The 26,048-nt window shown below is 40.2% G+C and overlaps 1 protein-coding gene across 4 annotated transcripts in view; it reads right to left on the reverse strand.

Annotated features, from left to right (window-relative positions):
• The window catches only part of LOC133618573 (rho GTPase-activating protein 12-like), a 68,530-nt gene that overhangs the window by 15,198 nt on the left and 27,284 nt on the right, over positions 1–26,048 (reverse strand). Inside the window, exons 3-7 of one of the 4 annotated variants that reach the window (XM_061979060.2) lie at positions 4,119–4,388; positions 3,415–3,621; positions 2,003–2,083; positions 1,764–1,892; positions 645–719 (exon numbers count right to left, since the gene is read on the reverse strand). In XM_061979060.2, the coding sequence (XP_061835044.1) occupies positions 645–719; positions 1,764–1,892; positions 2,003–2,083; positions 3,415–3,621; positions 4,119–4,388 (762 nt within the window). The remainder of the gene's footprint in view (positions 1–644; positions 720–1,763; positions 1,893–2,002; positions 2,084–3,414; positions 3,622–4,118; positions 4,389–26,048) is intronic. The other 3 variants (XM_061979062.2, XM_061979061.2, XM_061979063.2) reach the window with 3 other exon arrangements.

The raw sequence follows: 26,048 nt of genomic DNA on the forward strand, positions 1-26,048 counted from the left end.
TATATATATATATATATATATATATATATATATATATATATATGCATATATATATAAATATATATATATATATATATTTATACATTCATATGTATTTATAAACATATGTATATAATATATATATACACAGTACGGCGTGGCGCGGTTGGGAGAGTAGCCGTGTCAGCAACCTGAGGGTTCCTGGTTTGATCCTAAGCTTCTACCAACCTCGTCACGTCCGTTGTGTCCTTGAGCAAGACACTTCACCCTTGCTCCTGATGGGTCATGGGTTAGCGCCTTGCATGGCAGCTCCCGCCATCAGTGTGTGGAATGTGTGTGTGAATGGGTGAATGTGGAAATAGTGTCAAAGCGCTTTGAGTACCTTGAAGGTAGAAAAGCGTTATACTATATAGCTATATTATATTATTGCGGTAAATGTTATGTGTAAAATGAAGTAACAGGAATGTTTAGGATAAACAAACTTACTGTGATTTCACACAAACATCATTCTAAAATGTTATAATCATATGTATTACTACATATTTGTGCAATACACAGAGGACTAACAAAAAAACAAAATGGCCCATTGGCCCGATTTTGGACACCCCTAGGATAAACCATGCTGCTTGATACTGCTGAGGAGCCTGTTGTGGGGGGTTACTAACAGAGTTTGGGCGCTTAGGAGAAGAAGAGCTGGAGTCTGAGTCGGATGAGGGGGACTTGGGGCTCAGAGGTGTGTCCTAGTGAGGAGACGAGAACACAAGCGATCACACGGGTTAATAACAACCAATTAAAGGAGAGGGTGGGAAGGTAGTCAGTGATGGTGGTTAAGATCGTATAACAAGTGTCTTTTTATAACCATTATTCAAGGAATGCTCATGGTCAGCATGCTACAATTTCTAACTTTATTTCTTAAGCATTGTCTATCTACAATGGGACTGTATATGTACCTCCCTTTATATAAAAAAAACATTATACAATACAATAGTACCTCAATATATGAGCTTACGGTAATTTAATTAGCTTAAATGACAGTTCTTAACTCAAAACACTCGTATCTCAAATCAACGTATCCCATTGAAGAGAATTGAAATCAATGTAATCTGTACATCGCTTTTCTTTAAAACAGCACAATTTGTAACATGCCTATTAAAAAGAACAACAAACTCTTAAGACGAGAAATATTATATAAAAAACAATACAATAGACTGTAATAACTGCAGTGGTTTTGTAAAGTAATGTTATAATGTTTTTCATTGGACTTTCATTGAAGCATTTCAACCACATAAACTGTTGTATAAATGTATGGCTCTATAATCTCTGAATATAAAGTTTCTTGGTAAAATGTAAAAAAACTTTAAATAAATACATTTGTCATTTTATCACAGTTGGGTTTTTTTTTTAGTTCACATTTGACTTAAGTCGCCTGCGGGGCTGTGATCTCCAGGTGGGATATGTCCTACTTCCTCAAATGCAGCAAATCCACATTGTTTAAGACAGAGTTTTTGTGAAAAATCAGAAGAGTGCTGCCTACCCTACTTGTACGGGTAGGCAGAGTTTGTCCGGAATCGCCCGAATTGGAAGAGGCGCTGCAAAGCAACCAATCTACACCTGAATTCTCTGTCTTTTTCTTAATAAACACGTTTACTGAACAGAAGCAACTCCAACACAACACATCAGACTTGTGATCACGCAACATGATAAGTAAATGGTCAGTAAACACGGTGGTATTATTTAAAAACACAGAACACATATCTCGTATCAAATTGACCGAAGTGAGGCACCTTGTCGTTGGGTTCTTGGACGTAGGTGCTGTGTCTCCAGTTGGTCAAGACGATGGGCTCGACTGGTCTTCTGTCTAGACTGCGGGTCTTTGTGGTATCTCCTAATGGCTGTGACGGGGAATGGTTGTACTGGAGGGAGAGATGGAGAGTCAAGTGAACTGGAATGCATGGTTGAATCTTTGCTTAATGCTTTTGAATGAAGTGAACACAGTAAATTGAGTTGTATGAGTAAACCTTACCTTTGGGAGCTCCCACTCCGACCTGGAGCCGTCTGCGTTGTAGTAATACGGGCGACCTTGGTCATCAACGTGCTTTAACCACTGGTGGGGGACACAGTATGAAGAATTAGAGTCTCACATGATGTGTTAGACTTCATGGTCACATGCTGTGTTGTACATGAGGCAGGGTTTTTTCAGCATACAGCTCATTTTTTTATTGACCACTGGACTTGATGTGTTTCATGTAGAGATGTCCGATAATGGCTTTTTTGCCGATATTCCGATATTGTCCAACTCTTAATTACCGATTCCGATATCAACCAATACCGATATATACAGTCGTGGAATTAACACATTATTATGCCTAATTTTGTTGTGATGCCCCGCTGGATGCATTAAACAATGTAACAAGGTTTTCCAAAATAAATCAACTCAAGTTATGGAACAAAATGCCAACATGGCACTGCCATATTTATTATTGAAGTCACAAAGTGCATTATTTTGTTTAACATGCCTCAAAACAGCAGCTTGGAATTTGGGACATGAGGAGGTTGGTGGGGTGTATATTGTAGCGTCCCAGAAGAGTTTGTGCTGCAAGGGGTTCTGGGTATTTATTCTGTTGTGTTTATGTCGTGTTACGGTGCGGATGTTCTCCCAAAATGTGTTTGTCATTCTTGTTTGGTGTGGGTTCACAGTGTGGCGCATATTTGTAACAGTGTTAAACTTGTTTATACGGCCACCCTTAGTGTGACCTGTATGGCTGTTGACCAAGTATGCTTTGCATTCACTTGTGTGTGTGAAAAGCTGTAGGTATTATGTGATTGGGCCGGCACGCAAAGGCAGTGCCTTTAAGGTTTATTGGCGCTCTGTGCTTCTCCCTACGTCCGTGTACCACTCCGTACAGCGCCGTTTTAAAAAGCCATAAATTGTACTCTTTGAAACCAATACCGATAAATTCCGATATTACATTTTAAAGCATTTATCGGCCGATAATATCGGCAGCCCGATATTATCAGACATCTCTAGTTTCATGTATTCATAAGTATTTCATACATTATTGGGGTAGAATAGGTTTGGACACCCCATTTTTAAAAGAGCATGAAAACTAATCGCTTGCAGTTATTTCTGTTACAAACACAATCAAAATGTCCACACACTTATTAACTTCAGAAATAGGATGGCAACATTAATGTACAACTGTAGGGGGTAAACAGAATGGGGGCTAAATTGGGACTTGAGGGACATTTTCGGCCCGCAGTTAATTTTTCTATTAGCATATACTTAAAATGAATTGATTATTAATGAGATAGCTAATTAGACAATACAGTAATTTGCTTTGGACACTCCTACCGTAAGGGAAATTATGCCAAATGTAGCTCTATCATTGCGACACACAGTAAAGAGGGCGCTGAAGAGCTTAATGCAGCAGGTACCTTCTCATTAGTATAGTCGCTTACGTACAGCGTGTGGCCGTACCCATCCATCTCCTCCGACCAACCGTGGGGCGGGGAGCCATACTGACTGTCTGACTGGCTAGAGTAGGCGCTGAAGCAGGTGTCCTCTGACGACAGAGGCTCCAGGCGGCCGATGGAGAGTGACAGGTAGGGAAAGAAAGATGGCGATAGCGACAGAGGAGTGCTCTAGCGTGTGTGGAGGGGGAAACAGAGAAAAAAGAAAGGAGAAGTCACCTTTCACCAGCAAAGAAGCAAAGTCCTCAGGCAATTAAAACAGCAGAAATGCCCAAACACAAAATTAAAAGACATTTGCAGCAAAGTCAGAAATGATCTAATAATTCAGGATGTCAGATTAATTGTCAGATCTGGCCTGGAGGGGGCACTGTGGCACAGACAGTCAAGAGACTTGCTGATGATTCACTCATGTGGTGTGTCAAGTGCATGAAAATGAGAATAAAACGCAAAACTGACCAAATACGCACTGCTTTCTTTCTTTCTTTTTTTTTTTCCGCAAGTTTTGCTTCTTTATGATTCACAACATGAGATGCATTCTCAGGGCACGTCTCAGCTGATGTAGAATGCTTACAATGTTAAAAATCACTTTTTCTAAACACTACGTACTGTGTCACATGAGGGCAGAAGGTGTGTGATGAGTGTGTATGTGGAGTCTGCCCCAAACCAACCTCAGTGCTCTCCCCCGTGCTGGTGTTCTCTCCTCGTGAGCTCCCCATGCCGGCGTCCCTAGCCCGGGGGGGCTTCCAGGTCCTCTCCTGGGTGTAGCGGTTGTAGTAAAAGTGTCTGCCGTTCTGGTCTCTGTACATCTCCCAGTCACCCAGCACCTGTAGGGGGGAGCCAGAGGGCAGCGGGGGCATAGTGGACTGGGTGATCTTCAGCTCCTGCAGGTTACTGTAGACAGGCGACTCGGGACGGCTGCGGCCCGACGAAGAAATCGCCTGATGGGAAAGAGGAGGATGCAGAGTGGATTAAAGGCCCTGTTGTAAAACAGGTGGGTCCAAACGTTTTCCACAACATGCTGAAATATCCTAAGATTCTCATTGTCATCCCATTGGGTTTAGTTTTTCCTTGCCCTGATGTGGGATCTGAGTCGAGGATGTCATTGTGGCTTGTGCAGCCCTTTGAGACACTCGTGATTTAGGGCTATATAAATAAACATTGATTGATTGATTGATTGATTGATTGATTGAAGATGCAGTGGACATTTTTACATTTCTGATTTAGCCAAACATTTTTTTTTATATATGACTCTTTTATATGGCTTTTTATATATGACTCTAGCCAGCTAGCCATGATGCGCCGGAAAGTGTGAACAAGTCAGTTAGTGTAGGCTGCACTCTCGCCTCTTCTCGGCCTGCTAGCGTGGTTAGCTCTAAGCAGCACTCTAACCACAGTGCGCCAGGGAGTGGCCGAGCTAGTGGTTTTATACGGAAATCTAAAAAAAAATACCACTTTGGCTATAAAAACAGCGGAATTCTGCTAAACGGCAGACATCTGGGATGCCTGATTTGTATCAATCTGCCCACTGCTGTTTACATTTAAGAGCTTCCCGATTACTGTGTACTGTAGCATATTTAGCTATTCATCGTCCTGCAGTGAAGATACTTGTAAGAATCATAGTATATGTGCTGCCATGGAAGCGAGAAATAGTGATTTAGAGGTACCTTCACACTGGGGAGGGACGTTAGCTGCTAGCGAGCTAGTGAAGATTCAGCAGTGCATTGAAGATGCGTTCATTCACTTGTCAAATTTTCAGGACACCGCTTGAATGTGTCATCAACATCTATTGTCACGATTATAGCGATAGAATAAAAAACTGTATCGTTGGACAAATTGATATCATTTACATTGTATATCGTCTATATCGCCCAACCCTAACTTCAACTTACGGGGGAACTGCACCTTTAAAAAAAATGTTTACAATCATTATGAAAGACATGAATGACGATGGATGAATTTTTTTAACGCGTTCTAAAGATAAAATAAACGTAAATAAAAGTCCACTTTCAGCAGAGCCATTTAATGGGAGCTCCACTATTTCGCCCTTAAAATTCTATATACAACCATTCAAAAACCGCCAACAATACTACATTTACATTTTGTGGCTTGAATATTACCCAAGTATTAGTGATATTGTTATTATAAGTGCTAACATAGACAAACTATTTATAGCGGCGCCGTGATCACTAGCGTTTGTCACTATGTTTACATCATCGAGTGGTCTGCTGCTTCCTCACTTCCTTGCTCCCTGTAAGTTTATTCTAGATCATAAATCGCACATCTCACCTGGACAGAAGAAGTCTGATTAGGTATTCACACAATTTGGTACACTTTGACAGCCATTTAGGACCCGAAAATGGCCAGATTGACACAAAAAGTCGCTTGGTCCCCCCACCCCGTTTGTCGTGAGGATTATGAGACATTCGTCATCTAAATGGGAATATATGAACATCCCAGCAGTCGGCATCATTAATGACAACAGATTTTGCACATTAAGTGATGTTTTTGTTGATGTTTGTTGGCTCTCATAAAGTCTGCAGTGAGTAATAATCAGTGATGAAGAAAAAAAAGCCAATTAATGAGCAAAACACCTAAATATTAAATGTTATTATGAATGTGCCCGTTACTACATAACATATATACTTACATCATGTATATGAAACCTCAATGGAGGTATTTGGATGTTTTTTTAAGGGCTTTGGAGGCGGAATTGCCCAGAGTTTAAAGGCTCCTTTGTAAGCAAACTTTTGATCACTTTTATTTAATATTTAGAATGCAAAAAAACAAAACAAAAAAGCATCCATCGTCATGTCTCTCATGATTGTAAAACGTTAGCCAAGATTCCAAAAAAGTGCTGTTCCCCTTTAAAGGCAGCATAAGTCCATTCTAGACAGTTATAATAAATGTGTTTTTCATACCTACTATTGTTCTCTAAGTAGTTAAGCCTTTTCTAACATTCCACACTACAAAATACTAAAGATTGCAATATCAGTAACATATTGGAAGTGAAAAAGCTCTATCGGGACACCCTTATTAGTTCAATCAAATGGAGCAGTACAATACTCTGAATTGCCCATGAGATGTTTACCATACAATCCCTATCTGGGCTTTGAGCATAGACCATATGAGGCAAAGGTCGAGACAGAAACCAGGCGATGCATGTGTTGTGTGAGGTGAGGAGGATAGAGGAAGGAAGTCAGTGATGTTGTATAACAGAGGCAAGAAGGTGCTGTAGAAATGAAGAAGTGAAACTGGCAATCCGGACAACTTCTCCAAGCACGTCCTTGGAGCTGAGTGGGCACAATAAAAACACACGACAACGAAATATAAACTAGCACATTACATTTGCTTAACCTGAAAAATGTGCTATAATATGGTTGAGTTAAGACAAATAGAATGTGTGTGGACAAGGGTTGGGCGATTTGGTTAAAAATCCATATTGTGATATATATTGCAGCCTCATGTAATAATGACATATATCACAATATATTATTACCGTATTTATTTTAATTTTATTTTTTTATGATTTTTTTTATTAAATCAACATAAAAAACACAAGATACACTTACAACCAGTGCACCAACCCAAAAAACCTCCCTCCCCCATCCACACTCACATATATTATTTGGTATGTAAATGATAACAGAAACATTTCAAAAACATATTACAAAGGCTTCTAATTTATCTGCTGACGTAAGCGGTAACATATTGTGTCGTCAAAACTATTATTAATCTACTTGTTAATTAACTGTTAATATCTGGTTCTTTCAGATATTCTTTTGTTGTTTGGATACTTTACATTAATTCGGTGCAATACTAAAATGTTGGGTGTCCAGTAGGATTGCTGATTTAGAAGTGGCTTTGCTGCACTCTGAAGGGACATTAGCCACTAGTGAGGACGCTAAATTGCGTTGAGAACATGTTCGTTCGCTTGTCATTGTCAAATTTGTGAGACACAGCTAAAATGCGCCATCAACATGCATTATCACGATATAACGATAGTATGGAAGTTCTATCATTGGCCAAATTTAAATTATTTATAGAGATGTCCGATAATGGCTTTTTTGCTGATATCCGATATTGTCCAACTCATAATTACCGATTCCGATATCAACCGATACCGATATATACAGTCGTGGAATCAACACATGATTATGCCTGATTTTGTTGTGATGCCCCGCTGGATGCATTAAACAATGTAACAAGGTTTTCCAAAATAAATCAACTCAAGTTATGGGGAAAAAATGCCAACATGGCACTGCCATATTTAATATTGAAGTCACAAAATGCATTCTTTTTTTTAACATGCCTTAAAACAGCAGCTTGGAATTTGGGACATGCTCTCCCTGAGAAAGCATGAGGAGGTTGAGGTGGGGGGTAGAGGGTAGCGGGGGGTGTATATTGTAGCATCTCGGAAGAGTTAGCGCTGCAAGGGGTTCTGGGTATTTGTTCTGTTGTGTTTATATTGTGTTACGGTGCGGATGTTCTCCCGAAATGTGTTTGTCATTCTTGTTTGGTGTGGGTTTACAGTGTGGCGCATATTTGTAACAGTGTTAAAGTTGTTTATACGGCCACCCTCAGTGTGACCTGTATGGCTGTTGACCAAGTATGCCTTGCATTCACTTGTGTGTGTGAAAAGCCGTAGGTATTATGTGACTGGCCCGGCACGCAAAGGCAGTGCCTCTAAGGTTTATTGGCGCTCTGTATTTCTCCCTACGTCCGTGTACACAGCGGCGTTTTAAAAAGTCATAAATTTTACTTTTTGAAACTGATACCGATAATTTTGAAACCGATACCGATAATTTCCACATTTTAAAGCATTTATCGGCGATCCGATATTATCGAACATCTCTAATTATTTATATTGTATATCATCTATATCGTGCAACGCTATAGTGTGAACTTACATAGCCTAATACAATGAGGCCATTTCTAAAAAAAAGTTGAAAAGGAGCAGAGCCCTATGGTGTTTTCCGTTAACCTTGGAAGTGCAAAGTCGGAATTGGGAATGACGTCACAGCTGAGTTATGAGCCTTCCAGTTACGAAGTCGGAAATCAAGATAGTCTTATTTAAATTTCTGACGAGGAACTCGGAAATTTCGACTTCCCAGTACAAATGCAAGGCACCATTAGTACAACACATGATTTCAGATGTAGTTAAGGTGACGGTCTCAAAAGGGTGTGTCAATATTGCTTACCATCAGTAGCTACTTTTCAAAATGTTGCAACAGGTGACGCAGGTGGCAAATTTGGAAATACTTCAGCTGTGCTCAGTCTAACCAAAGTAACATGACAGTTAGTTGCGCCAGCGTGTTGCCACTAATGATGGCACATCTCCTCACGGAACCAAGTCGGCGGGCTACATGTCATGATTGTTTCATGCTGGCATTACAACAGCGCCACAGGGAGGGGGTGGTGGTGGGAAGTCATTAATAATAGTGGTGTCCCGCGGCTTTTTTATTGCAGCAGGATCAATTGTGCTGAAATATGCAGAAGGCCTGCAAACAGCTGGAGGTTGGAGACTTGAAATATTAAGTGGACAGGGAGAAATATGGGAGAAGTCAGTAGCTCAATACAGTGTGGCGACAAAAGAGAGGAAAGCCTGGAAGTCTCAAGTAATGCAGAATGATTACAAACAGGACAATTTACCTCTGGTGGTGGGAAAGTTGCAAAGTCGTCTTCGTGCATGGAGATTGCACGAAAAATACTCCTCAATCGGACCCCTGCCATTGTACCGCAATTGACTCCAGTACACGCGGTATTTTACAGGCTCCTTTTCTCGCCATGCAGAGTGAACATGAGATTTAGTGAGTGGACGAGTCAAAAGAGGAAGTCGCGCCAGTCAATCAACTGTTAAGACAGCAGGAAGCTGCGATCTTATTACAACGACATCAACAAAACCACATCCTTCTCTCAAGGTCGTTTTGAAATACAAAATTGACAATTCCCCAAAAGCCCTGCATATTTAAAACAAGGAGGGCTTCCCTTGAATTAGCATCGCCGACAGCAGCAATAAAGTCATGGCTAAATAACCTCTTATGTAACTAAAGGCTACACTGGCTCATAAAAATTGCATGGCGAGTCTCTGAACTTCATTACAGGATCAGTATATTAGCGCACAGCTGCTGGTGGACATCTGCTGCTAACAGGCTGACCACCTCATCAATACTGAGCTGCAAAAGCACACAGTCGCAGAGGGACATTAAGACTGTGACCTCTGGCTCTGACAAAGCACCGCTCGTTGAAAGCGTGCGGGGCCATAAGGTAAGGTTGCGAAGAAGACACTTTACATGTCTTTATGCACTACGCAGCGCTGATGTGGGAGGAATCATCAACAAGGTTTTAATGGCGCAAAAGTCTGTTTCCTTTGCAGCAGCGGCCCTAAGGAATGGCTTTACATCCTTACAATGACAGCCAGCCAGAGGATATAATTTCCAATCTCAGTACAAGTTAGACTACACTTCCCTGAGCAGCACTTGTCAGGTTGATGTAATACCTACGTGATGATTGCCATGAGGAAGTCATTTGACAGATATCGCTCTGCGGTGTCAGCTGAGGTTGATCGGGGTTAGGAGGTTTGACATGTAATAATATGTGCAAGGACTGACCATCACAAAGCTAGTTTACTTACTAGACTGCTAATTCATATGACACTTCAGTTTAAGAGAGGGGTCTCTGACATTTGTCCACCCAGGGTTGCAGACAGAAATTCGTTTTTTAAACACACTTTGATACATTATGCATTAAAGATGTTAACACTAATTTAGTGCAGGTCAATATAAGCTAAAGGGGTAATTTTGTGATCCATCCATTTTCTACCGCTTGTCCCTTTTGGGGTCGCGGGGGTGCTGGTGCCTATCTCAGCTACAATCGGGCGGAAGGCGGGGTACACCCTGGACAAGTCGCCACCTCATCGCAGGGCCAACACAGACAGACAGACAACATTCACACTCACATTCACACACTAGGGCCAATTTAGTGTTGCCTTATGATTTTTTTCTACATTTAAAACACTTCCTTTTGGTCTACATAACATGTAATGCTGGTGCTTTGGTCTAAATTTCTGACTGTCTCTTCAAAATGCACCATTTTGTAGGCAGTCTTACTTATATGCCAAAGTCCTCCTCCAGGCCAAGCTCCCTTTGAGTGCCAACCGTCAGCCATGTTGTAAATTTCAGTGTTTCCATTTCGTGTCTACTGACAGATATAAGTTAGAACTATACGCTACTTTTTTTAAATGATTAGAAATGGCAAAAGCAGAGGATTTTAGGATGCATGTGCATGTACGAGCCAGTCTTCCCCACAACAAGAGGACAGAGAAGAAAATGAACTTAATGACTACAACTTTGCACTACAATTGGATAAAAATGTCAGACTCACGCAAACCTCTTCAAGTAAACCTTTACTATATATGGAGATATCCTCTGACCTAACAAAGGCAAAACACCTCACCAAAGTCTCATTTTCCAAATGACTCGTTTGAAGCAAGTTTGGAAGAAAGCAAGATTGTTTTATAAATGTCTCCTCCATGCCTCCTTGGGTTGATTTAAAAAAAATGTATGGACTTACAAAAAAAACAGATACCAACAGTTAGGAAAAGTTGATTTTGCATACTGTAATAGGACTTTCGTTCTCAAATGGGGTGCGAGAATCAGAAGGTGGTATTTAATAAATGTATGAACAGCAAATAATGTTGATGCTAGATTTAGTACAAGAAAAACAGAATGTTAAAAACAACTCAGAAAAAAACATTAAAAGTCATAAAATAATTTTGTATTTTCATTTAAGAACACATATTTACTATATCCCAAAAGAGGTCACTTCAAGTTGCTAAATATTTTATGCACACAAAGTGGTTCTCCTAATTAAGTTGTTTGTACTCTTATTTCCACTTGCTTTAAACACGACCACTGTAGCGGAGCACTGTTTTGGACAGTAATAAATCAGTATCTGATTATTATTGGATGAAAAATATATTCCCAAGGATGCACTTCACTGAAAAAGTTCAAAGTTTAAAAGGTGCCATATGTAATAATTTCATGACAAGTCATCATTACATGGCCCTCATATGTCAAAAGGCATTAATAAATCATGTTCTTTTCGAATACCTTTATAACTGATAACGGTACTTCAGCTGGGATATGCTCATTTCAAAATTAGATTTACAGCCCCGAAATATTGTTATTGTTTTCATTTCGTTGCCCCGTCCTCTACCGTTTGACCAATTACAAAGTCCGTGAGTGTGTCACACCCAGGTTGCCAGTTACGCACCGCCCTCTTCGTCGAGCTAATGCCACTGGTAAAGTTACCCAACATGTCATACCTTAGTAAATCTAAAAGGCGTCGTTGCGATTCTCAACTTATTCATGACAAAGCCAGGAACAAAACAAGGATTTGTATCGGGGATGCCTTTGAAAGATGGAAACGATTGCAAACCTGCGTTCCGGGCCAGAACGTAGCGACCTGTTTAGTACAGTAAGCCGACTCATCTAGCTCTATGCAACCTCTCTCTCTCTCTGTGTTTTCTCCCCCTCTGTGTTCATTTGTCTCGTGTCCCCTTGTCGCCTCGCTACTAGCCCTCTCAGTGGCCTAGTAGCCCTCTCAGTTGCCTAGTGGTTAGAGTGTCCGCCCTGAGGTCGGTAGGTTGTGAGTTCAAACCCCGGCCGAGTCATACCAAAGACTATAAAAATGGGACCCATTACCTCCCTGCTTGGCAGTCAGCATCAAGGGTTGGTATTGGGGGTTAAATCACCAAAAATGATTCCCGCTGCTGCCCACTGCTCCCCTCACCTCCCAGGGGGTGAACAAGGGGATGGGTCAAATACAAAGGACAAATTGCACTACACCTAGTGTGTGTGACAATCATTGGTACTTTAACTTTAACTTTCCAGTAGCATTCCTTCGTTCCCGCGTCACAAGCTGTGTGTCTCGTCTCCCCGTATTCCCTCTGGTTCCCTGGCTGCCTCTTGGATCTCGACCTCCCGCCTGGACACAGACTTTTGACGCCTCGCTATAGCTCCCGACTTCCTGCCTGTCTCTGGACCTTCGAGCCTGCCTTGCCTCTCATGGACTTCCGCCTCTCGCTCAACACTCCCGGTAACACTCCTCAGTTAATCGCTACACATAGTCACACCATACACATTTGGATTAGTTTACACACTTCATTTCTTATTATATATATATTAATAAATATAGAGTTAAACAACATCCCTGCTGGCTTTGCCCTCTTCTTCCCCAGTACCGTAACAATTTATGCAAAACGCCATGAGGCAATAAAAACAACTTTCCGGGACGAAAATACGCCGTGTCGCAGTTTGGACAGCCCTTGTTTAAGTAGTGTTTACAATAGTCCACTATTAAATCCACAACGGGACTGCATGCTTTCTAGAACACACTGACTAGTGAAGCCACAATCTCGCATGACGCAGCAGCAATAAAACCGGCTTGAGGGTACACCGCACTCAAGCAAGCAAATTAGCAACCAGCTCAGTCTGCAGCTTAGCATGCTCCTAATTTCCTATTTTGGACCATAGTGGGAGTTAGTGTGTAGAAGAGAATAGACGTGCAGAGTTGCTGGCAGTCTCGAATAAAGCAGCATGGTGATATCTGTAGTGCCTGGGGGTCTACAGTGGAATAACAATCAGGTGGTCCGGTGTTCACCTGCAGATAAATCACAGCTGACACTGTGATAGGCAGCATGGCAGGAAGGCAGCAGACCTTCAGGCATCAAAGCTAATATTGGAAAAGGAATTGCTGGAGATGCTTTAAAAGGTGACAGTCTATATTTAGAGTGAGTTGCAGCGGGATTTGAACACTTATTATGTCTGACTAAGTAACATCCCTGTGCAGACTACCGGTAGATTATGCTTCATTAGGAGTTACTGTACTTAAGGTGGCAGTTGCTCAGTCTGTGCCTGCAGACAAAGAGGATGTAATATTGGTGATGGTTTCTAAAGAAACAGCATTTCACATTTTGAATGCTATTAATGTACCCTTGTGTAAATGACTACAATGTTACATTACAGCAGTGGGGGTGCAATGCCAGGGGGGACGCGTGTCACTTTTTTTGCCGTACCAGAATATGATGAAGCGTATGTAGCCCTTGGTTTCACAGTAACCACGATGGGAGATGAGGAAAGACCAGCGGTGTGTTGTTTCCTTTATTATTAATAAGCTTACAATATTATGCATAGGTAAATATATAACAATTGTATAGACGCATTGTACACACACAGTGGAGGGGGTGGGGGGTATTTTCTTGAGGACAATACAACTTATTTGTTCTGGGGCCTACATTTTCAGAAAGCTTAAAAAAACTGGGGGCAGGACGTCCTCCTTCACTATAATGCTTATTTTGTATGTAATGTCAATGCAAGGCTCTGACATACCTTCACATTTGTTTAAATTGCTATTCTAGTCATAAATAAAGTCAGTCATGAATTAAAACACAACAAATACATTTACACTAGTCAAAGATTCATACAGTATGACTGAAGTCATGCTTCAACCAATCAATTGAGTTCCGCATGTTGGTGTTTGAATGTGGCTTGTGTGTGGAGGCGGCTGCATGAAAAACTGTAAGTATGCTTTATTATTATTCCTATTCAATAAATGTCAGAAAAGAACCTAGCTCCAGCCAACCACTGCAATTAGTAGCCCAGACGGAAGGTTGCAAAGTCGTGGTGCAACATAAATTAATGATTTCCATACCAATCACAACTTTTCCACAAGACAAGATTAAGACTGTTGTAGAGCATGCGACCACATGTGTGAGTTTTGAGTGTCAGCCGTTTTGATGCTGCTCCTTCTTTACTAAAGGGCACCAGAAATATTCCCCGCAGGCTGGGATCTGAGGATTCAGAGTAACTAATCAAACTGTAAAACCTCATTTTGGTTGTGTTGACATTTAAGAGCAGAGAAAATCCGTGAACGCAAAGGATTTCAGAGTGACTTGAGGCCATATTGCCGGTGTTCTCCTTGTGACAACTGCTGAATTCCATTCTTAAAAAGTCATAGCAATGTTGAGCGTTGTGTGCACACTGAGCGCTGTAGTGATGTTCATAAATGTCCAATTGCTTCAGGGAACACGGAGAAGAATGACTAACCTTCCTAAATTCCTTCTACCTGATTGCTAACAGCTAATAAGGCTAATTCTACATTGCTGTGGTATGCAGTGAGTGTTTGATAAAGAAATATCTGTTTCTCAGCTGTGGTCTGTGTGGGCTGTGGCGGTATATAGTTGTAATACACTTTTCCACCACTTGTGGCAGTAACACCTCTGTTACCTGGCTGAATGACACATGACAAGATCATACAATCAGAACAAGTCTGAAGCTAAAGTGATGAAGTTTAAGCACAAAAACAATGACAAATGTGGTGCCAAACTTCTACAAAATGCTTTTTCTTTTATATTTGATTAGTATTTGTTTTTGTAATGAGCCTGGCTTAAGCCTTGTTTGGCATGTTGTTATATGTGCTGGTTTATGTAATTGCATGGATTCAAAATGACGTCATGTCCGGCTCATTGAATACGCGTGGTGGTCAAGCCAGAGTCTGTTCTCAATGGGTACTATAGGCCCCATTTAGCCTTTCTCGAAGAAAATGCCGTATGCTTGCATTGTTTTCAGCTGCACAAACCGTTTAAAATCACAAAAAGAATAAACGTTTCTTCAGAGTTCCTCGAGAGGTAATCAAGATTGGCAGAGATTGCAAGATTTTATAAAAAAAGACGACAAAAGTACCACACATTCCAGTCCAAGGGAGCAGAGCCGAACATTGCACGAGTTTGCTGTTATCACTCCGTTAAAGGTTTGTTTGACATACTTTTAACGTTTAGTGTTTTCCATTTAAGTATTATCTTCATATTATTTGTATTTCTTAGGACCCATTTTTGCTGTGAGTGTTCCGAAAAGCACCAAGTCGGCAAGTCTAAATAAAAGAAATCAAACGTGAGCAAAACCTAAAGAGTTAAGCTTTTACCAAAGGCAACGATAACAACAAGGGCAGGCAACAAACATGACTGTAGACACAAAGTTAAATCATGAAATGCAACCATACCCATGCAAAAACAATGCACGATTTTACCCAGTAGTCTTGATACCAATTTCCTTGACCCAGCCACACACACAAAGAAGTTGTAGACCTCTGTGATTTTCCAAGTTTTCATCTGTTTTGTGGTGTAAAATGATGTCTGGAGCGCTCGATATTTCGATATGTTTGGAAACTCCACCGACGAATAATCCATTATCACTCGACAAATCTTTTTTTAAATAAAGTATAGGGATCTATTCCATTGCATAGTTGAATGTTTTGCTCGTATCTGCTTTTTCCAGGAATATATAGGCCCCTTGTGTACTCAGATAGTGCGCGCGCTGCTTGCTGTAGAACAGCCATCTTAACTTGGTTGACCACCACTGGTCTTCTTTTCCGGGAAGAAATCACTTGTCGGAATACAAGCTATACCCAATCTCGAGGGATTGACCGTTTCTAGGCATTTTTAACGTTTTGAAATATTGCAGAAAAACCCTTGGGTGTGGTTCCAGATTGTGAATGCCATTGGAATACAGCAAACATATGCTAATGCAACTAAAATGACCACCCCTTTGTTATACTTGTATAATTAAAGCAGAGCACAGAAGACACACACTGGCAGACCTTCAAAACCAGTCACACAAATGGAGGCAAACATCAAACAAATCAACCACAAAGTCTTGATTTAAAAAAAATGTATGCCTATACAGTCTTTTTCTTTTACGTACATCAAATGTAATGCTTTTCAATGCCATTTAAGACCTTAATTTTCGCAAAAAAACATTTAATGACTTTCAATGTTGGAAACCCTAATATTGTCATATTGTTATGGGATACAGTATGTCCTTCCAGTGATATAGCTCAACCAAGAAAATTCACCAATAGACAATTTGATGCGATCTAGAATAATCTTGTGATCAACGGTATCAAAGGCAGCGCTTAGATCAAGCAGTAACAATATAGATGACATATGGACAGCCATAGTTAGTAACAAATCATTAGTCACTTTTGCGAGGGCCGTCTTAAGTAGAGTGATTTGCCCTAAAACCCAACTGAAAAAGTTTAAAAAGATTGTTAGATACTAAGTGTTAATTTTTTTCAGAATTTTACACTATAACATTGAACATAATGTTTGACCCAGACTTACTCAGTGGCCTAGTGGTTAGAGTGTCCGCCCTGAGATCGGTAGGTTGTGAGTTCAAACCGCGGCCGAGTCATACCCAAGACTATAAAAAAAAATGGGACCCATTACCTCCCTGCTTGACAGCATCAAGGGTTGGAATTGGGGGTTAAATTACCAAAAATGATTCCTGGGCGCAGCCACCGCTGCTGCTCACTGCTCCTCTCACCTCCCAGGGGGTGATCAAGGGTGATGGGTCAAATGCAGAGAATAATTTCGCCACACCTAGTGTGTGTGACAATCATTGGTACTTTTAACTTTAACAATTACTCAAAAATAAATAGTAAAAACACACTGGCTGTCACCGGCACATGTCAAAGCATGAAAACAAATTTCAGGCTCTAATCAAGTCATGAGTCATTATTAAGTATGTGCTTACAATTTGATGTAGTGCTTGTATTTGTTTTATATATCAATAAATAACAAATATTGTTAAATTATTCATCCTACTAGATTAGTATCTGGCAGAGCCATACGGGACAGGTGGGAATGTGCGCTCGTCCATACCAAGTGTACATCTGCTCCACCACTACTGTTGTCTAACAGACTCCCAACCTTGAAACAACAGTTTGTTTCCTTATATCAGAACAGCATCGCTGTTAAACTGCTGGCACAGCTGGCACAGCTGGCACAGCTGAATAGGCCGACACCCGGCCCAGCATGTTGGTGGGTGGGAACTGGGGAACACACATGGGTCCTTTGCAGTAAAATGTTTTGGACGGCCATTGAAGGAGATGAATCTAAATGGTCATTAAGACGGCAAAAGGGCGATAGACCGAGTAGTGCTGCTGTGACTGACACACATTAGTACAAATTAAAGACTGTGGGGAGCGGCCATCGACAAAGTCCACTTTATTTGTTCATGACTGCCTACGGGCCACAAAACAAATACCGTATTTTCCGCACCATAAGGCGCCCTGGGTTATAAGCCGCGCCTTCAATGAACGGCATATTTCAAAACTTTGTCCACCTATAAGCCGCCCCGTGTTGTAAGCCGCATCTAACTGCGCTAAAGGAATGTCAAAAAAACAGTCAAATAGGTCAGTCAAACTTTAATAATATATTAAAACCAGCGTGATGTGGGCGCGCATGGAATCGTATATCAACATGGACAGAGCTGCGTGAAAAAATCCACCCGGCCTCTTCGCGTAAACTTAAACTTACCTTAACCACTCGCTCATCTTTTCTTCATCCATCCCTTCGAGTTAGCTTTTATGATGACGCCGGCTGGAAAGGTCTCTTTTGGCAAGGTCTTCCTTTTGAATATCACCATGGGTGGAAGTTTCTGGCCATTAGCATGGCAAGCTAGAACCACAGTGAAGGATGACTTCTCATTCCCTGTGGTGCGAATATTCACCGTACGTGCTCCCGTTGTATCCACAGTGCGGTTCACAGGAATATCTGTTGCTGTGAAATAGTAATCCGTGTGCGGATGGAGAGATTGCGTCTTTTCATGAACCGGATCCCTGACGCTTAGTAGGAGCCATTTTGTGGTCTTTACAGATGTAAACACACAAAGGAAATGAAACGTACCGGTACGGTAATATCCGCGCGCTTTTTCTTCTTCTACGCGGGCGGGTGGTTGCTTACAGTAGAAGAAGAAGCGCTTCCTGTTCTATGGGGGCGGGTGCTTACCTTGGCGGTTGCTTGCGTAGAAGAAGAAGCGCTTCCTGTTCTACCGGGAAAAAAGATGGCGGCTGTTTACCGTAGTTGCGAGATCGAAACTTTATGAAAATGAATCGTAATATTAATCCATATATAAAGCGCACCGGGTTATAAGGCGCACTGTCAGCTTTTGAGAAAATGTGTGGTTTTTAGGTGCGCCTTATAGTGCGGAAAATACGGTAGTAGCAGAGACTTTAGAAAGGACGACAATGTGGCCTTGAAACCAAAATGCATCTTTTACACGTCAGTCCTTTTGTTATAGGATTACATAACAATACATAACTGGTGCATGGGCCAAGAGGGAGACATTACATTTTGGTAAAGACGCAGGTAGATTTTGTTTTTGAGAGTTAATATGGTATTAAAGAATCATCCACCCACAAGAGTCATGGCAAAGGAATCAGCACAGGACAGTGAATATGCTCAGTGACCATAGGAATGTTCCATTAGCAAAAACAGACGTGGTGTCATATATCCTGACAAGATCAAGTCATGGATCATAAAACCCCGGACAGCCAACAAGTGGGCACTTGGTAAATGTGAGTCACCCATGACACACAACTAGCCTTCTCCCTGGCAACGGAAATCATCGCAAGAGCCCAAAATTGTGTTATTTCTGTAAATGAGCTAAACAGCTTACATTAGAAGGAAACTATGCTATACAGTGACCCGTTTAGCAAGCCAGCTTTTCCTATTACGACAAAAGAGGTTCTGTGTATCTACAAGACAAAGCTAGTGAAAGCAACAGGTGGTGCTCTCATGCCTTTCAGCCGATCAGACGGTTGAACAAAATGGTAATATTTTAGTGTGTTTCAAACATTCTTAACAAAGTTACACTGAAGTGCTTTACACTTCCACAATTCAACTTATCTGAAAAGGAGTCGGAAGAAGCAGCGCTTATCTAATCCTTTCTCCAGTTCCATGGTTTAGTAATTACTGATAGATCGTTCACATCCTGTGTATAGTGATACCTGAGTTTTCGTTAGTAATACATTCTAAAAGCAGTGTTTGGTCATAGGATAACCGAGACAGGGCCCCAAAACTAGAGCAACATTTTGGCGAAAGATTAATCAACAAATGGGGTGTTATAAAACCGAAGTGCCACTGTCACTGATTACCAATTTCCTCTAGCAGTAAAATAAAATGATAAATATGTAGGGACGTATATTGTTAAGATTTTATCTATACGATACTATTATCAAGATCGGTATTTACCGGATTGACAAACTGATCCAGAAAGCCGACCAAACTATCGGCACGCAGTTGGAGGCGTTTTGTGTCAGTGAGGGATAGGAGGACACTGGACAAACTGCTGGCCATCATGGACAATCCTGCCCACCCACTCCACCAGACAATTGAGGGACAGCGGAGTTCATACACCAACAGGCTCCTTCAGCTTCGTTCCCACAGTGTTCGATTCAAGAACTCCTTCATTCGGCACTCCATCCAGCTGTATAATCACTCGGCATACAACAACAGATGATATCTGTCTATTTATTACCTGACACCTTCTATGTTACCTACTTCTCTTTGTTTTTAATGTCTATTTTCTGCTGGATTTACTCTCTATTTTACGCTGCAGCTGTCACATACACTGTAATATTGTACATGGTAATTGTTATATATTGTATATATGATATAGCCATAATATAATATCAGTATATATGATATACTGTACATATATTATGCAAATATTACGTATATATGTTATATTTTATATCGCTATATTTAGTCTATTTATACCTGCATTGTCCTTTCCATCCTTACACTTTCCATCATTGTAACTGAGCTACTGTGTGGAACAATTTCCCTTGTGGATCATTAAAGTTTGTCTAAGTCTAAGTCTAAGTCTATCGGTACTCTTATCGGTACTCTATGTAATTTGTGGGGAAAAAATGGTGGAAAAAAATGCATTTTAATTAACATTTATATTAGCACAAGAGGTTGAACAGGTCCAACATGATGTACTGTAACATCTCAGAGCAGGAAAGTCTTTTATCGACAGCTGTTTTTTTAAAGTCTTAAACAAGTCAACTATGTGTGCAGTGCAAGGTGAAATGCAGTTGTCATCTTCTTGTAAAGACCACACAGATCCAATAACTTTGTTTCTATTCATTACCATTACACTCAGCTGGAAATAATACTGTGCAAAACACAGACCTTATATATCATATTAAATATATCATATAAATCAATACAATCAATTAGCATGTTATGTGCGTGTGCATTTTGTAACAATAGGAAATGTTTTTTCTGTTTATGTTGCACACAAACGTACGTATATGAGTGACGGAACAGAAGCCATACTGAGTGTTAACAGCTACCAATGTATGCGTGTGTGTAGTGTGTATTATATTAAATAAAAAGAGTCAGTGAGCAAGTGTAATGCTCAATTGTCCAGTTTGTAATCAAGAGAGAGAATGAACTGAAACACATTTAAGCAAGACGTCTTTTAATGACACGCAAACGCAGCGCAATGGAGTGAAGTCATACGGCAACCAGAGACCTGTCAGTCACTGTGAATGCTATCTTGCTTAAAAGCGACTTTCTGGGTAAATGTATTACCTAAATGTTTAATGAGTGGAATAATATTGGCCTGTGGATTAATGGATCGCTAAGAGGACAGTTGATAAAATGCGGGCTTGGTTCGTGAGTAAGGTGAGTTCACTTCAAACTGACACAACTTGCGTGACTTTGAGGGGAAAAATATTGTTGTATTACAAACTTTTGTGTGGTGTTGCGCCCTTATTTGTCATTATTCAAAGCTGATGTTAATGTGTTGCAGTGGCAGCTGAACTGAATGTGACAGCGTGTCATAATAATGTCGGTCAGCTGGGACAACACATACCGAAAGCAGTATCGTTAGTCCAGAATTTTCACCGTCCTCATGTACCAACCTAATTAGGAACTGGTGCCAAAAAATACCAGTACTTCGTATACATTCCTATAAAGATGTGTAATAGTAAAGTTAATAGAAAATCTACTCAATAATAAATAAATAAATAAATGATAAATGGGTTGTACTTGTATAGCGCTTTTCTACCTTCAAGGTACTCAAAGCGCTTTGACACTACTTCCACATTTACCCATTCACACACACATTCACACACACTGATGGAGGGAGCTGCCATGCAAGGCGCTAACCAGCACCCATCAGGAGCAAGGGTGAAGTGTCTTGCTCAGGACACAACGGACATGACGAGGTTGGTACTAGGTGGGTGATTGAACCAGGGACCCTTGGGTTGCGCACGGCCACTCTTCCACTGCGCCACGCCGTCCCAATAATAAATAATAAATAAATAGAAGAAAGTGTGGAATGATAATGAGGTGATTATGACAGCATTAACAAAACAGACTAGATAAAACATCTTACACGAAATATGAATATAAATGCACTTCCCTAGCTGACACAACTGAAAGTTAATCAGAAACAAAACTACTTTGCATACTGAACCATTCAATGAGAAAAAAATGTGACAAAAGTTGTTGAAGATGAATTGTTCACAATACAAAATGGAATCAGGATAATATTTGGCATCTTACAACAGATTATGGAGACCTTGTGCTGAGAGGCATCCATACACATTACAATGGATAGGCCAATAATTGGAGAGAAAATGACATCGTGATTAGGACTGCTCGCAGCGTAATTACACTCGACAACGTGCCCAAAACACTGAAACGTTCTCTGTGCACAAGGTCAACAGCAGTGTGAAGTGGCTGTGAGTGATTAGAAAATGCTTCATGGTAACATGGACGGTTAAGAAGACCCATCATTATATGCTCTGTGTTAGCTTGGAAGTGCCTGTGTTGATTAGCCTGACCTTAGTATCGCTTCCAGTCTTAAAGTGCTGATGTTAGTTAGTCCCTCAATTTGACATGTAATGTCATTTTAGAATCAACACTATATGTATTTAATACGTTACTTAAGCATACTAAACAATAGGGCTGTGATTGGATTCTTAGGGGTAACAATTCGATTCATAATCGATTTTCGATTTAAAACTATTCTCGATTCAAAATGTATACTTTTTAATCACATTCGATGCCAGTTCTATGATTAACTACATTCCTCCATAAAATAGATAAACAGCGATACATTTATATATTACTTAAAATAAATATGGTCTTGTTTGATAAGATGTTATCCAGACATTTATTAAAGTCAAATACAAATAAGGCATCAAGAGCAGATACCACACTTCTCTTTTCCAAAGTAAATCTTTACAGCAGATATGGGCATCTACACCCACAATATGATTTTCGTGTGTGGCTGGACAGGACAGATTTACAATATTATAAAAATATTCTTTGATTTTATTTTTACATTAAGAATCATTACAAATAAGAATCACTTTCATTTGAAAATCTTTATTTTTTTTTACATCCCTGCTAAACAAGCAGCAGAATGCAGACCTCTGCCAGGCCCTATCTTCCAATAGTAACGAATCCTTTAAAAAAATCCTAATCATCTGAAAATTAAAAGAAATTCCCATGTCTGTGCTTGTTTGTTTTCTTGGACTGTCATATCCAAAAAGACAGCAACAGTGTGCGATCTTTGCATCAGTCTCAGAACATGTGTGCGTTTGTTCTATAGCGGAATGAAATATACGGAAAAACCCTCTTGTCTCACTTTGTCTCTCTCTGTGGGTGAGACGTTGATGTTCGATCACCCAAAAATGTAATCACTTATACTACATTTATGCTAACTAACAAACTAATTAACTTACTAACTGATGGACAAACAAATCCTGCTGAATACATCAGTGACGTGCGGTGAGGTTCATGGCTGGTGAGGCACTGACTTTATCACAGTCAGATTTACAAACATATGAACCCTAAAGAGTATCTTATTCACCATTTGATTGGCAGCAGTTAACGGGTTATGTTTAAAAGCTCATACCAGCATTCTTCCCTGCTTGGCACTGAGCATCAAGGGTTGGAATTGGGGGTTGAATCACCAAAAATTATTCCCGGGCGCGGCGCCGCTGCTGCCTACTGCTGCCCTCACCTCCCAGGGGGTGATCAAGGGGAAGGGTCAAATGCAGAGGACACATTTCACCACACATAGTGTGTGTGACAATCATTGGTACTTTAACTTAACTTTACACATATAAACTGTAGCACACAAATAAGCACATTTAATTAAAAAAAACGTTATTATGGTCTTACCTTTACTTATAAATGAAGTCTATGCATAGCTCCTTTTGAACAAAAGCATCGATAACTTGTTTATAGAAGTCTTCCTTATCTTTCTTCAGTTTTAAAAGTCTCTCTGTCTCGATGGAGATCTTCCTTTAATTATTACCTCCTGCTTCAATTGAAAGTCCAGTTTAGAAAACTGTTTTATTTTACATATGTAATCCTCCATGTTAATAGTCCAGGCAAGAGGAAAAAATGAACGATCGCTGCTAACTGTTGCTGCTTGTTGTCACTTCTTCTGCAGCCGAGTAGTCGCAGAAATGCTCCCTGGGATCACTACCGCCCTCTACCACCAGGAGGCGGGATTACTGCGAGCCTCACACAGTGCGTCTTCGCAGCCGTTTTATGATTGCTCAGCACAAGAAATACGTTACATACATACAGTTGTTGACAAAATACACTGTACATTATATACCTCAGCTAACTAAACCATGGAAATGTATAATATAATTCATATAGCAATACGGTCTCACTGCACAGCAGGCCAGCAGTTAGCCGAGTCATTGCGCAATCCATGGTGAGGCTCAACTCAGTGACGTGCCTCAACTGGCTGCTGGCTCACCGCAAGTCTCTTCTCAGTATTTGAACGGCAAATGTGAAAATTCAGCGATTTTGAATAAAAAATAATCTAAAACTGGTGAAGTTAAATGGAAAATAACTTTATAGTATAATCACTGGACACATATAACAATTTAATTATTTTTTTTTCTTTTTAAATTTTTTTTCTTTCCATGATGGCACGTGAGGCCCAGCCTCACCTGCCTCCCCTGACTGCACGTCACTGGAATACATTACCCGCTGGCTTAGGTTTTCAAAATAAATAAATACAATTTCTGGCTCATATTCGATTAAAGGCAGTTATCCTGTAAAAAAAAGCCAACAGAATAGTTAGTTTATTATTTTAATAGCTCGATTTTACATTTGTATTTAAATTATTTTTGAATATCCAAAATGATCCAATACTTTAACATGTCAATCAAGTTTTTTTTATCATATATTTTTCTTTTTAATATGGCCCTAATCATCCTTTGCAATGTTGTGTTGCAGGCCTTGCATAATTAGTTGATATTTTTTTCAATATGCTGCGGACCAACAAAAAACGAGCTGACTTCAACTTTAGAAGTCTTATTATAAGTGCCTTAATTTTAATAAATACTTGCAGTTGACCTCCCTCTAACAGCTTGAATAACAAGGTGGTAATGTTTTGTTTTTTACATCCACAGTGGAAGCAAGTTGTATTTATTTTCATCAAACTGCTGCAGGCCTCAACAGTGCACCTTTTTTATGAGAGTAGGAGGGTCAAGTGCAGGAATCAGGAAGTCATTTTTATCTAAAATCATACATTATCTACTGACTCTTTGTGCTATACTAAACATAATATTGCACACATGGTTTAGTGGGATCCTGCTCATGTTCTCACATAAGGTTACCATAGCTTTCAGTATGAAACTACACGCACAATAATAAACATATCAACAGTATAAATCAAAACTGAGCATTACTATCTTTCCAAGGGGCGCATTTATAATATAACTCTTGTATCGGAACGCCTCCTGACGCTTTTAATCTACCAGCTCGCGCTATGGCAATGAATTTTGAGCTGAGAAGTTCTGGCAGATATTACTTTAGTACAAAGCACACTAGGTTAATGTGTTGGCAGAAGAAAACACCACTGCTGCTCCTCTCGTGCAGTCTGGCAACAATTTGATAATAGAGGCAAAAAAAAAAAGACACCACTTTTCTTCAAACGTGTTCTGACTTGACGTGAAAAGAGAATTTGCCCATAAAGCAGTGAGTGCCTGGGTTTGTCTGGGTGCTGCAGGCAACTACTTAGTGAGGGAACACAGAAGGGAGAATAACCTTCTTAAAGACAACCATCAACACAAACAACATGGAAAGATCCATCTGATAAGTGTTGGTTTTCCATTTAAGCTGTCCATCAGGATTAGGAAGTGGCAAAAGAAAAACGTGAGATTTGTTTGTGATTTTCACCACATTATAACAATCTTTTCACCATCAGTTGATTGGATACAGCATTTTGGTAAAACCTAGTTGTATAATGTCCAGGGTTTCCCCTTAATCTTGTTGATTGTGACGGCAACATATTAGCCATCAAACCTTAAAAATTAGGTTGTTTTTTTAACGGGAAAACAAAATAAAGTAATATAATATATTGTAGCGTCCAGAAGACACACACACGCTCTTTTTAGCTTTTATTGCCAATTGTATGCCAACAACGGGCCCAATTCCAAACAATATTTCGTCCGTGCACACACGTCTCCGTACTTCACTTCAAGACAACACTGCTGACGTGGTGTGCTCACCATAACACACTAACATACAAATTAACACCAGCAGGTACAGACAGTCTGAATGGATATATATATAGTAGGGCTGGGCGATATGGCCTTTTTTTAACATCTCAATATTTTTAGGCCATGTCACGATGCACGATATATATCTCGATATTTTGCCTTAGCCTTGAATAAACACTTGATGCATATAATCACAGCAGTATGAT

The sequence above is a fragment of the Nerophis lumbriciformis genome, linkage group LG19 (assembly GCF_033978685.3).
Source record: "Nerophis lumbriciformis linkage group LG19, RoL_Nlum_v2.1, whole genome shotgun sequence".
Classification (NCBI taxonomy): Eukaryota; Metazoa; Chordata; class Actinopteri; order Syngnathiformes; family Syngnathidae; genus Nerophis; species Nerophis lumbriciformis.